Source organism: Sinocyclocheilus grahami, unplaced genomic scaffold (assembly GCF_001515645.1).
Source record: "Sinocyclocheilus grahami isolate Dianchi unplaced genomic scaffold, SAMN03320097.WGS_v1.1 scaffold84.1, whole genome shotgun sequence".
In the NCBI taxonomy this organism is placed as follows: Eukaryota; Metazoa; Chordata; class Actinopteri; order Cypriniformes; family Cyprinidae; genus Sinocyclocheilus; species Sinocyclocheilus grahami.
Genome location: NW_015505263.1, coordinates 1,721,492 through 1,735,412, shown reverse-complemented (window position 1 = coordinate 1,735,412; position 13,921 = coordinate 1,721,492). Strand labels below are relative to the sequence as shown.

The window sequence follows — 13,921 nt, the reverse complement described above, 5'->3', positions numbered from 1 at the left end:
AAGCTTATTTTATCAAGTGTGTTTTTAACTAAATTGTTCGGTTTGAGTGAGACATTTTGGATTGTTTTGTAATTCTGTCATAATGTAATGCAGCTGCTTGCAAAGAAAACTTTCTTGGATCAGACAGCAAACTCATTTCATGCTCAAAGGGGGCATTTACTTTGTCTAAAAGGCACAGGAGCAAAAATGCCTGCTCAATTTGAGACAGGAGATGGGAGTATGGTCATTAAAAACTTTCTAATATAATGGTTTAAATAATAATATAATGATTGTTTTTATAAAAATTAATGTTAAATTAAGGCAATAAAGCAATGCTACCATGAAATGTATAAATACTAATTAAATTAAAGTTAATTATGGCTTTTTTTGGTGCAAAAAAACACATTTGAATAGCATAAATGGACCTTAATGCAGAGGGAAAAAAATATCTGACCCTTTTTAACCTGAGTGCTGAGTTATTTTGCATGTTTGATTGTGGAAATAGGACTGTAGTTAGTATATTTTAAGTATAACTTATGGTGAGAAATTAAGCTTATCACCAAACTTAATTCTTCATTATACATTAAAATTATTATGATTATACTGTTTAAACACACCATTATACCATTACAGCCTCTTAGCTATATGATTCAATAATTTTAGTTCAATTTCTAAAGGTCATCTGCATATTTTCTTTAGTCAATTGTAGTATTGTCAGATTAGTGTAAAAATAGGACTTAATTGAGTATTCTAGAGGTAACCGTTGATGGGCTGAGTGAAAAAGGACGTCTGTTGTTTTCTTTTGTGTTAAAGAAAAGCTCATTAAATCAGAGTTTGGCGAGAGAAAGGCCAGCCTGGCGGAGCTCTTTCTGGAGCAGAGCCGATTTCTCAATTATTTTACCTTTCTGTTTGACCTGCTTTGAAACTGGTCCATATGAGTTTTTTTTAATTCTCAGTCATTTTTGAGGCTCGGTCTCTGAAGGTCCCTGGGATTCTCTTGGGACAAATAACCTACTTATCTAAAAATAACCATCAGTCCAAAGGAGTGTCCATGTCAGTTCACTGTCTATGGCTTTATTCTGGCATGCTTTTGAAAGCCCTGATCAACGTGGCTCCTGTGAAATGCATCTTTGCTGGATGGAAAAGTTGTGTTAATATATTATAACGCAGTGTTGCCAGAAAACTGACTCACAGAAATCCCTCTGTTGCAAAGTTTAGTTGTTCTGCTGTGGTCTAAGTGTGTGAGAGAGTATTTAAGAAGATATTTATGTTTTGCTGTTCTTTAACCCCTCCAGTTACGCTGGACTAATATAATTGATCCAGCAGATTGTGGCAAATATTAGATTAAACCTTCTAAATATCATTAAACAGAATGTAATACAGTCAGATTACTAGTTTGGGTAAATTTATCTAGGTCACATTTCACCCCAATATCAAAAGAAAAAAATAGGGGATTATATTATGCTAAAAATAAATATACATTTACACATTTTGCATGATTGTTGCTATCCAATAGGTGGTGGCAATATTACATAAAACTTCCTAAATACCGTTCAGCAGAATATAATAGAATCAGATTTGAATGCTTTTACCAGTTCATGTAAATCTCATGAAAAATGTCCAGATCACATTTCACCTCAAAGATGAAAAAAAAAAAAGAGAAATAATAAAAAAAAGTTGTTTTGTTTTTTACATAATTAGTTTTATAATTAAAATATTATTTTAATTTTTAAGTACATTGTCCCACACATTCACATTACTGTTATGCATCTGGTTCCATTCCAAAAAGTATGCCCCATCATGCATGTGTGCGCGTTTGCCAGCGATACGTTTCAATCACACATAGATGCCTTTCCGTCACTCCCCCTCATTCCAGATAATTTTGGCTCTACAGACAGATGCTGTCCTGTTCACAGATGGCTGAGAGTCCAGGCTGCTCGCGCACCCGGGCACCTCTCAGAGACCGCTGGGGGCCCCCACATACCTGCGATACGCTCGGCAGGCCTTCAACAGAGAAGCGTTCCAGACTGAAACGGTTTGATTGGAGCTGACGGCTTACTTTTCAAAGGCATGCCTGTTAATGACCAGATCTGAAGGTGTGCTAAGCCAATATAATGCTTTGCTGGCTGGGGCAGATAGTAAATAGTTTTCAGGTAAAATGTCATGTGATCTCCCTCAAGTCTGCTTGATTTCAGGCCTGCATTATAAAGTTGAAATGGTCTGTGGGTGTGTGACGCTGCATGAGACCACAGATCTAACGGACACATCAAGAGAGGGTGTGGACAGTCAAAAATCTTTTTAAAGGAGCTTTCTCTTATTTTTGCTTTAAATTAGATTTATCTGACTCCGTGCAAGCCATGGGAGAGTTTCTAAATGCTCTTTTGAGATATTTGAAGAGATTATATCATGAGAAATTTAGTTTTCCATGAACTTAACTTAAAAGTATATGTTTGATGCTCCATGAAAACAAAGTGGCTATAAAAAAAATTACATTCAAAAAGACGCAAAACAGCTAAAATTGAAAACAATTCTTGTAGGATTTAATGGAATAAAAAATCACTCAGAAAAAGTTAGTACATTTTATAAAGAATTACAAAGAAATGGCAAGTAACACTTAGAATAAAATGTGACATTTTGAAGTAAGACAAATAGTGTTTTCTTGTAAAACATGCTGCATAGAAAATTAAGCTTATTTTATCAAGTGTGTTTTTAACTAAATTGTTCGGTTTGGGTGAGACATTTTGGATTGTTTTGTAATTCTGTCATAATGTAATGCAGCTGCTTGCAAAGAAAACTTTCTTGGATCAGACAGCAAACTCATTTCATGCTCAAAGGGGGCATTTACTTTGTCTAAAAGGCGCAGGAGCAAAAATGCCTGCTCAATTTGAGACAGGAGATGGGAGTATGGTCATTAAAAACTTTCTAATATAATGGTTTAAATAATAATATAATGATTGTTTTTATAAAAATTAATGTTAAATTAAGGCAATAAAGCAACGCTACCATGAAATGTATAAATACTAATTAAATTAAAGTTAATTATGGCTTTTTTTGGTGCAAAAAAACACATTTGAATAGCATAAATGGACCTTAATGCAGAGGGGTAAAAATAAATATACATTTACACATTTTGCATGATTGTTGCTATCCAATAGGTGGTGGCAATATTACATAAAACTTCCTAAATACCGTTCAGCAGAATATAATAGAATCAGATTTGAATGCTTTTACCAGTTCATGTAAATCTCATGAAAAATGTCCAGATCACATTTCACCTCAAAGATGAAAAAAAAAAAAAAAAAAGAGAAATAATAAAAAAAGTTGTTTTGTTTTTTACATAATTAGTTTTATAATTAAAATATTATTTTAATTTTTAAGTACATTGTCCCACACATTCACATTACTGTTATGCATCTGGTTTTTATTTAATTAATTAATTTATTTTAGTTTTATTTCTGTTTTTAGTGATTCTCATTACTGTGATTACTGGGAATGTATTTTCTCTTATTTGTATTTCATGTTTTGTATTTTATAATGCAAATTACATTTTTTACAATTTGGTAATGAGAGCTTAAGGGGAAAAGTTGGTTACACTTTATTTTAAGGTGTCCTTGTTACAGTGTAATTATATATTTAAATACAGCGTAATATTAATTAACTACATGTACTTAGTATATGTTTAGGGTTAGGCTTAGGGTTACTTGCGTGTAATTACGCATAATCTGTTGTTATTACAATAGTAAGTACATTTAACCTGTAACAAGGACATCTTAAAATAAGGTGTTACTGAAAAGTTTTTAATCGTCATGAAAATAATCTCACAACACAAAATAATCTCTTTTTCTCATTGTACCCATTAGAAACTTCTATGTTCACCTGGCACATTTTGAGCAGTAATCATTGTTGTTTTAGACTTTTGTTTGTTTGGGGGATAAATACGACCTGGTTGTGCTCCTGACAAGGTTTCATGAAATTCACCCCTGGGCCGACGTGACATTTAAAGGATCCTGATGGCTTACAGTGGTCTTAAACACTGGCCTTGTCTTTGTGATGTTCTGATACAGTGTCCAATGCTTTTAAAGAGGCCTTGGAGGGAGAATGTGGGAGGTTTTTCCAAATGAAGACGGATAAGATCTTTCTCTGTTCTCTTTCACTCTCTCTCTCTCTCTCTCTCTCGCTCTCTATCTGCGGCCCTGAGCAGTGGTCTCGCTGACCCTATCTCCTATCGGCTCCTTGACCCCTGTGTGTGAGGTTACGGCCCAGCTTCTCCGCATGGAAGTACTGCCTGCTGTCTAAGCCCAGCTCTGTGCTCCAACCTCTCCAGCAGATCCAGAAGAAAGGAGCATTGAGAGGCCGTCCCATCACCCCAAGCCCCCCTCCTTGGATGGACCAAGAGAGGGGGATGAAAGCTCCTCTGGCCGAATGCAAATCCAACCAAACCCTGCTGCTAGATCTCTTTATCAAGAGATCTACAAAGAGGACGGTCCACGTGACCCCGGTTTCCAACCGTACCCGAAGCCCCTCCCAATCCAGGCCGTGGTTCCCTCTCTGGGGTGTAGGGTGGGGTCACGTGGACCCCTATCCAAAGGTCGTAACCTCTTGACTCTCAATTAGCACTCTCTGTATTCAACACTGCTCTTGTTTCTGCGGTCTGGACTGATGGAAAAGTGGAGATGGGTGGTGGGCAGCACTTTTGCAACACAATGCTTCAATCGGTGGCCCATGCGGCTTTCCTGAGCGGTGCTGTAAACAAGCTCAAAGAAAAGGATTAGTTAAGAGCCATTGAAGGCTTTGATTGACTTGAGCTGTCTTTAGGGGATGGGAAGTTTGATGGGGTTTTAAATGCTCCGAGGACGACCCCAGCTCCACCTGGCCTCATGAACAGAGGCTTGCGGCTCAGCGGGGTTATGTCAGGAGGTCTCCACCTGAGGAAAAAATTCCTATAAATCAAACTCGACCTGACATTTATCCCAAGGAACAACCCTTTGGCTGTATTCCAGAGAAATGAAGCAAGAAAGATAGTATAATTAATTTATGGACCATTTGTCTGGCTTTGACACATTGATTCATGTGTGTGCGTTTGATGAAAGAAATCATAGCCGAATCGTTCTTAGCCTTGTATGATATTTATCTTGTTTTAAACCTGCATACCCTCATATGATTGATATCGGATCTTTTTAGAGCATGGGAACGATACTGTGATGTCCACAAAGCTGAAGGAATGCTGAGTGCTGTTAACACTGTATTTAGCTCTGTAGTAAGCGCCTCCTTTACATTAAAGAACATCATCTATCTCATTTGGTTCAAGCCCAGTCAGGTCATGAACAGCCTCATCTTTGTACTTATTCTTTGTCGTTTCCCGTCATTAATCTTGGATTTCCGGATTCAGTTCCAGTTCAATTAGATATCAATTCAGTTGTAATTTTTTTTTTTATTAAAAAGTCAATTTATTTGATCAGACATACACTGAAAAATTTAAACAATTTAACTGTTTTCTATTTTTATATATATATATATATATATATATTAAAATGTAATTTATTTTGTGATAATCAAACTGAATTTTCAGCAGCCACTACTCTAGTCTTCAGTGTCACATGATCCTTCAGAAATGATTCCAGTATGCTGATTTGGTGTTCAAGAAACCTTTCATATTTATAATTCTATGAAGGATCCATCAGACTAATTAAAACAACAACACCGGAGTTTTTCAGATAATTCATTACAAGTCCAAGCTCAAAAGACTCATTTGTTCTTGAATCCAGGAATCAGAGTCATTTGGTTTTTGCCTTATCTTTTTGCTTTCCAAAAAGAACCGGTTTAAAAGGGCTATTTGTTTTTGAATCATTTAATGCTAGTTCTGCTCTGTTTTTGATTCACAAAATGAACCCGTTTAAACGCTATTTGTTTGTGAATCAGGCACTGGTTATGCTGTTCTCCCTTTTTCACAGTCGAACAAGGTTGAGATTTTAATTCACAAGATCCCATTGTGTCCCTCGCTCGAGGATAAAGAACATTTCACAAAGCATTTTCCTAAAATAACCCCATGCACAGTCCTCTTGTTTTATGCCTTCCAGTGAAGTCCTGTAAGTTTGGGTTTTAAAACATGTCTGGCATTGGCTTGCAGCAGGGAAAGTTTGAAGGTGAATGCCTCTCTTTAACATCTTGTCATGCCTTTAGGGGAACTGAGCGGAGGGTATGTGTATAACTGCATTCGAGTGTGTAGTCTTGTGTGTGATTCTGTAGCTCTAGCCCAGCTGTGCTCATGTGATGTTCTCACCTCAATGACCCCATCTTCCCAAAGCACAGAAACACATTCGATTTTTTTGTATGCAAATGAAGAAATTTGCTGAGGAGTCCCTCTTTGGTGCAGTTAAATTCTGTCCGAATTTCAACATTGTTGCATGCAATTAAATTACAAAATGCATATGAATATTATTCATATAATATTTATCACATAGAAGTGATAAAAGTCACACATAAAAGTCTTTTAAAACCATACAACAGCTTTGCCTGAGAAAAGTCTGTCACTGCAGTTTTTTGTACCAGCCTTGCAACTGAATTTATTTCACCTTGTGTTTGTTTCTCCCCAGAGTTGCCCAGGTTGAGGAGACTTTCAGATGACACGTTTTTTGGGGACAACGAGAAAGGTAGTGTAAATAGTTTGGCATGTCTTGATTGCTTTCATACGTATCCATATAATTTGCTTTTCTTTATCACATTGATTCTTATTTAAATAATTTTCTTGTTGTTGTTGTTGAGCTATTTCACACAGTACATCACAGAGACCTTTCCAGAGGCTTTATAAAACACTGCCAGACAGCTTCATTCTTGACACTCCCAAACCTCTAAGCAGCCAGATGAGAGCGGAGAAAAGACAGAATAAAGTAGAGTAGATGTAAGAGGTCAGGAGAGGGGGGAGTTTGACTTATCTGTCCATCCTGAGAGCTTCAAATGGGGTTGAGAACTCTGTTAAGTGTTTGCAGGTGTCTTCTTAGAGGAGGTTTGAAACTGTGTTTAATACATTCAGACACTGAACATACTGTACACTCATGAGTCATTTTTTCCCGATGCTCTATTTCTGGGGAATGCCTGCGTTCCCAAATTGTGTCAGATTTGTGCCTCTTTTATCACCTCCATGCATCTGTTTTGTTCTTCTTTGGCTTGCCATCTTTTTTCTGTCATTAATATATGAGGAGTAAGTAGGACCTTAAAGACTGTTTGTGCCAGACAAGATGCTGACTGAAATGTCTTGTGCAAGTATAGAAATTGCAAAAGCATGAATAAATGATGGAGCTTTTAGGGGGTTTGTCTTTTGAAAGAAAACGTCGTCCTTAATGGATCTATAGTATCGGTTCTTTGTCTTACAGAAGCTGAAGAGACAGATTTTGGGTCTAAACTTTTTTATGCTTCCAGGTTTCATCTTTCACTAATGTAATATTTAGAAGGATCTTTTTAGATGTGTTCTGTGTGTAGAACAAGATGAACATGAAAACTTAGAAATAGTTCAATCTAAATGAAAATTCTGTAATTCTCACCCTCGTGTTTTCCAAATATCGAAGATATTTTGCATTGTACAGTACACTCTTACAAATAGGTTTTCACAGCAGTGCCATAGAAAAACCATTTTTGGTCCCCAATGAACATTTCAATGAACAGTTCTTAAAATAGCTGTTTTCTTATTGTGAAAAATATTTTAATAATCTAAAGAACATTTTGTAGAATAGAAAGGTTTTATGGATGTTAAAGGGTCTTCATTGAACCAAAGATGTCAATAAAGAACCTTTATGCCAGATTGATAACAACATTGGTTCTCGTGAGCAATCATAACACATCTGAATGTGTTCATGCACTTTTCGTCTGTTCCTTTCATTTATAGGTGCACTTCTCCTTTAAAATCATCTCTTTTTTTAATCATGTTCCCAACCCGGCACTGTTCAGAATGTCAGAGAATTAAGACAATTATCCCATTGTTGCAATGGTTTGATTTTTGTTCCAATCCTAGACTCTTCGAAGATATGCAAAAATTTTAGGCAAATGTATTTTTTGTTATGCTTGGTTTCAAACCATTTTAAACTCCCAACCGCAGAGTACAATTATGTAAATGTCTTCCTTTTTACTCTAGAGGCCATTTTTTTATCTTCTTGAGGTTGTATGTTTAAAGAAAATTATTGTTTGTGAAGATTTGTACTGATATCTTTTCAAAGCCTCTTATTAAGTACTCCAATTCCAACAATCGGAGACTTTCCCAATACACTGACGTCTCTGTAGTCTTCAGCCAGGCCGTTTCAGTGGCACGGTAATGTCTGCCTCTCGACTTAAGTGTGATGTTCTTGGCTGTGTAGTCTGGGTCTTTTCACACAGATGTGAATGTTTGTTAAAGCCCACACAGAAAATGAAATTATTGGCTTTGCCCTGAAAAAGGTATAGTTTGATTTATTTTTTTTTTCCCCCAATTTAAAAAAAAAATTTATTAAGAAAACTTGTTTTATAGCTATTTAAATTGTTTACTTTGTATTCATTTTATATTTTATTTATTTTCTTCATAATATTTATATATATATATGTTTGTTTGTTTGTTTGTTTATTTTACTGTTTTGTGCCACAAGTGGCTCTGAAATGGCAAACTCCCTCCTCAAGACAACGATTTTAGAAAATACTATTAGTCTTGTTCCATATTCATCTGCTACTCTCATTTATATAAACACAAAGTCTAGACATTCTTTGAGGGGCTTATTTAAAAAGAAAAAAGTAGGTGTTCATTGAATGCTGTTTACTGATTCATGACACCCACTATCGCGCTCACTTGGGTCTGAATAGCTCTGGGCAGCTTACATGTACTTCAACTTAAAATAAGTTTTTGTTTCTGTTGGCGTACAAACTCCCACTCTTTTTATCTGTCTGTTCCTCTGTTTTCATTCTTTCCCTTTCACTGCCTTCATTTGCTCTCTCCCTCCACCCTGAGGTGTTGTAGTCAGTCTGTAGTGTTTGTAGGCCACAGGGTTTTCCAACAAGAATCTGTGCCAAACCTGGCCCATCTGCTCCACAGAGGCTGTGTTCACTGCAGACGGCCATAAAGACACACTACTGCAAGCAAACATGCCCCAAGGACATTTACCTTTGAATATTTGTGTGAAATAACATTACTTATTCAGTCCTCTTTCTTTTTACAGTACGACATGAAGGTCATCACATCCAATGTGAATGAGTTTCAGCCTCTTCTCAATGTCTTAAAGGGACAGTTCACCTAAAAATGAAAATTGTCATCATTTACTCACTCATACCCCCCTTTTTTCTACACTTTTTTGACTTCCAACACAAAAAGAGATGTGTATAGGTTATTTTGACATACAATAAAAAAGTGAATGGTGACCATGTTTGTCAAGCAAGATTATATGTGAATAACAACTTAAATTTTAGTATTTTCCTCACACAAAGCTATTGTATGGCTTTAGAAGAATTGAAATATGGTGTATGATTTATATGGACTTCTTTTGTAGTGCTTTTATGGTCTTTTTTGCCCTTTTTGAAGCTTGGCAGTCACATCTTGGTTGTAGCATGAACAATCTTTACAATTTCTAATTTTGTGTTTTATGGAAAAATAAACTCATACAGGTTTGGAACGACATGAGGGTGAGAAAATGATGACACAATGTTAATTTTGGGGTGAACAAACCCTTTAATTAGGATATTGCCATATTTCTGGCTAGGCTCGGCTTATTGGCTTTTTTATTGTCTTGTTCAGGTTATTTTGCCAGTGCTGGCAAGGCAACAGACAAAAGACAAATCACAGTCGGAATTATGACGAGTCCATATTTTCCACGTGGAAGTGCATCACCACATGGTCTTGTTATTATAGTCGATCCATATCAAATGTTTAGATCTGTAGGGGTTTTTCTTGTTATTATATTCAGGTTATGATTCAGTCGTTAGGCGTGAAGTGGCTTTTATTAATCATCTATTGAACGAATCTGATTGTGTCAGTTTGCTTTGAACGTACTCCAGTAAAACCATGTGCAGGCTGTTCAGTCTGTCCAAGTCATTGAAGCTCAATATTTGTGGGGGGGGGAATTATGGGAGAGGCTCATGTTAAAAAAAAAATCTCTTTAGCTCTCCTAGTAAATGTTCTGCAGTTCAAATGAATGTCTTGTGGATCAAAGCATACTGGAAGGGATTTTTAAAGGAGACATACCATGGAAAACATTACATGTTACAAGAGTTTGAGTTACTATATAGATGTACTTCAGCATGCTCCCTTCACAATATTTGTAGATACTAAAGCTATAAAACGGTCTTCCAAAAATGGGGTCATAATAGCAAAAGATTTATACGTATATGATAAACCACATAAAAATAGATAGAAAATATAGTTTGGTCAGTATTAGGGATGTAACGATTAACCGCGAGCCGGTTGAAAATCAGTTCAAATATGTTACGATTCAAATCGGTTGAGATGCTAAACAAATCGCGATTCAATTAGGGTAGGAGTTTATATGAATGTATGTCTGAGGGGAACTTACTGTCTTATTGGTATTGATGGTATTTCTTCTTTTCATCTTGCCTCTGTATAATGCATATTAAAGTTTATAAGCGCAGCGCTGCTTTGTTTACAGCAGAAAACAAGGAAACGCTTTAAGCGCCACCTGCTGGCAGAGAGTGAATCTGCGTCTCATTCAGCTCGTCTGCTGTTTCGGTTTCATGCAGATATTATCTATTGCTTCACAAAACTGAAGTCAAACCATTTTGTTTTTGCTTTAAATTTTGAAATGATACAATCTAATTTAGATTAAAAACTGCTCATGTGTGTGTGTGTGTGTGTGTGTGTGTGTGTGTGTGTGTGTGTGTGTGTGTGTGTGTGTGTGCGTGTGTGCTCATAAAAATGGTTAGGTCACATCTTGGAGACGTTGGCACAGTTCTTCTGGATTTAGTCTGTCTCAGTTTGTACTGTTTCTTCATGTCATTCCAGATAGACTGGATGATCTGTCTGTGGAGCACTGGCTGTTGTCAGACTCCTTGTGCAAACAAAAATCTCACTGGATTATTACAATTAATGGCAGAATGAATGTTTGGAAATGTAAACTGATATTTCCTACTGACATACTACAGCTAAAGATAGAAATGACTGACTTAAAACTATTTTTAGCTGGTGAAAATACTTGTGTTCTAATAATTTTGGCCACCATATGCTACTGAAACCTCTGTCTTATTACAAATATATCAATATATTCCATATATAATATATTTACATATTTGTTTTAAAAGTTAAGCGGTGCAAAAAAGCTTGACTAACAAAGTAAAGCTCTGTAGTCATGTAGAATATATCCCCTTTTGCCGTATTGCTGAGCTTGATTTTCCTCACCAGTGACAATTCTCTAACAAGAGAAAACACACCGGAAAGAGCATCGTCCTCAGTTCTATGTGTGTGAGAGTCTGAATCGCAGCTCCCTGCTGATCTCCATCAGTGTGTGCCCGGCGGTCCCGCGAGGGTCTCTGTTCACTCACACTTCCTCTCCTACACGCCCCATTGATCTGGGTAAATGCCCACCCAGCCTCTGCCTGCTGCCCCCCAAACACAGAGGAAATGACCGATGAGTGTTTGTTTGTGTGTGTGTGTAAGTGTGTCACCGCCATGCCAGTGTGACGGTTATAAAAGATGTCCTAATAAGCAGCTGATGTCATTGTGTTCAGATGATGAGTTCACGGTCCCATTCAATGTCATTAACTGAAAGGCATTCATTAATAGGATGAGTTTTTTTAGCAAATTTAGCATTTGGAATGTGTTCTTTCCAAAAGTTTGAATTTCTTTGCAAAAAAATGACCCTAAACTTAGTGACCCCAAATAAGTTGTATAATTTATATCTTGTTTATATGATGTTTTTGCATTGTTGTAAGCTTGTCGTTTCACCTGCTGTCTTTCAAATGTTGACTCATCTGTTGTCCCACAGGTGAAGACATTTTTCTGCACACTGAAGGAGGAGGAAGTGATGTCAGAGTGATGTCGGTGAGGCTGCCGTCAGTCAAACAGGATCAAGAGTCTGTCAGCCTCAGCTCTGTTGAAGGCGATACAGACTCTTCTGCTAATGATGTGTTTTAACAGCGACGACCCTGTGAAACCGCTCTGACAGGAAACTGCTAAGTGCCTGAAAGGAAGGAGATGTTCTCAGCCTTAAATTATTCACATCACAGAAACTCATATTTGGATGACAGTTAGTGCAAGAGATACAATGAACTTTCTCTAATGTCGCTTGCATCAATGTTAAATGAAACCATATGTGCTGTTGTTTGCTGTATGACTGTACATTTTTATACAAATAAATTTGAAACAAAAAATGTTTTTTTGTTTGCATTTTAAAAACTTTTTCATTGAACTTTTCATAGTTTCATCCCATTTCTCCTCAGGTTGACGTCATTTGTCGGGTTCTTTCTGTCCAAGCGGGGCTGTACTCTGTCATGGTAATGGCAGCGCTGTGCATTACTTCATGAGAGAGGTTTTTCACATCATTAGTCTCAGACTGCTGTTTCTCCCATTAGATAGAGAGAGATAGCCACTATCAGATGCTGCTTTGCAGTGTCCTGCACTGATGATGCCTGTCTAATAAGCATCCTGTTTCCTTTTCAGCACTCAAGACATGATAAAGTCTGGAAGAAGTTTCGCGGAACCAGACTTTTGACTATCGCCATAAAGTCTGGTCCATTTTACAGCTCATTCTGGCCTAGAATCACCCACAATTTTGGCTAATAGTAAGCCAATGTTTAGTAAAATAGCTAGTTCATTCAAATTGGAGTGCAATATTGGAATTGGATTATTGGAAGAAGTGTAGAAATCAGAATCTGTCCTTCCAAAACTAAGAAGTACTGATGATGACTCTGAAAAATAAAATGCATGCAGTAGCTTGTAGTTTAGATAAAGTGCTTATATTAATACAAAAATCTGTGATATTTGAGGTGTAAAATTTCTAAATCATCCTTTCTAGGCATATAAACTACTGGTTATGACTTACAGACATAATTTCTAGTTTGCTCCATGTACACTGTGTTTTCCTGGTTTATTGTGTGAAAGTTACAGGGTTTACCCACTTTCCATGATCCTGAGTTGAAAATGTGGATATAACGGATATAAGACAAGGTTAGTACGCCATTTCATTACACTAGCCTCATGTTAACATTTATAATGTTTAAGTCTTGTGGCCATTTTAATGTTGATTCTGGTTCAGTACCCCATAGACAACCACTGAAAGTACTGTCATTATTTAGTTTTTACCAATGCAGGAACAAGAGTTATTTTCAATGATCATCAACAGTGACTCAGCAGCCTGGTACCAGGTAAACGTTATTTTATTTCCCAACAGTTCAATAAAATCCTGTAAAATTGCATAAAACCAGCCAATCGGATTGGAGCTTAGAGATTTTAGAAAACCATTGCGGTTTTTGTCTACAGTATGCATCAGATAGACGGTATGTGGTCTGCCAGTGTACCATCTGAGACTTTTAATGGAAGTATCTTGATCCGTCTTGACCAAGAACTCCCAGCAGATTGTGTTCAAGAATAAAATAATAACTAGAGTATTGTTGTTTTCAGTCGTGTCAGAGCACTATGGCACAAAATAACCCTCTATCCACTTTTCTTTGTTTTTCTGCAGGTATAAGAAGAGGAACCTCGTGAGAAGGAGTGGAATCTATATATAAAGAGCTCATCTGGGAAAATGTTAGTCTTTCACAGCTGTAGAGCAGCCAATGGAGCGATAAGTGCGGATGATAAGAGCAGCCAGATCAGGTCTGGAAATGAAGAAGCTAGTGGTGTGATGTGATGCTGACCAGAGACATGAGCTACTCGCTGATGCACAGCTGCTCTGAAGAAACGTACAGTAGTTTTTCAGTTACTCATGGTAGTTGCAATATATGTCTACATATAGGTACAAATTATTTTTTTAAATAAATGATT

The 13,921-nt window shown here is 36.8% G+C and overlaps 1 protein-coding gene across 1 annotated transcript in view; it reads left to right on the top strand.

The window, feature by feature from the left end:
• Window positions 1-12,300, top strand: part of LOC107586647 (protein TALPID3) — an 89,618-nt gene extending 77,318 nt beyond the window's left edge. The window contains exons 24-25 of the mRNA XM_016274101.1: window positions 6,573-6,629; window positions 11,925-12,300. Coding sequence (XP_016129587.1) covers window positions 6,573-6,629; window positions 11,925-12,073 — 206 coding nt within the window. The 3' untranslated portion in view covers window positions 12,074-12,300. The remainder of the gene's footprint in view (window positions 1-6,572; window positions 6,630-11,924) is intronic.
• The last annotated feature ends 1,621 nt before the right edge of the window (window positions 12,301-13,921 follow it).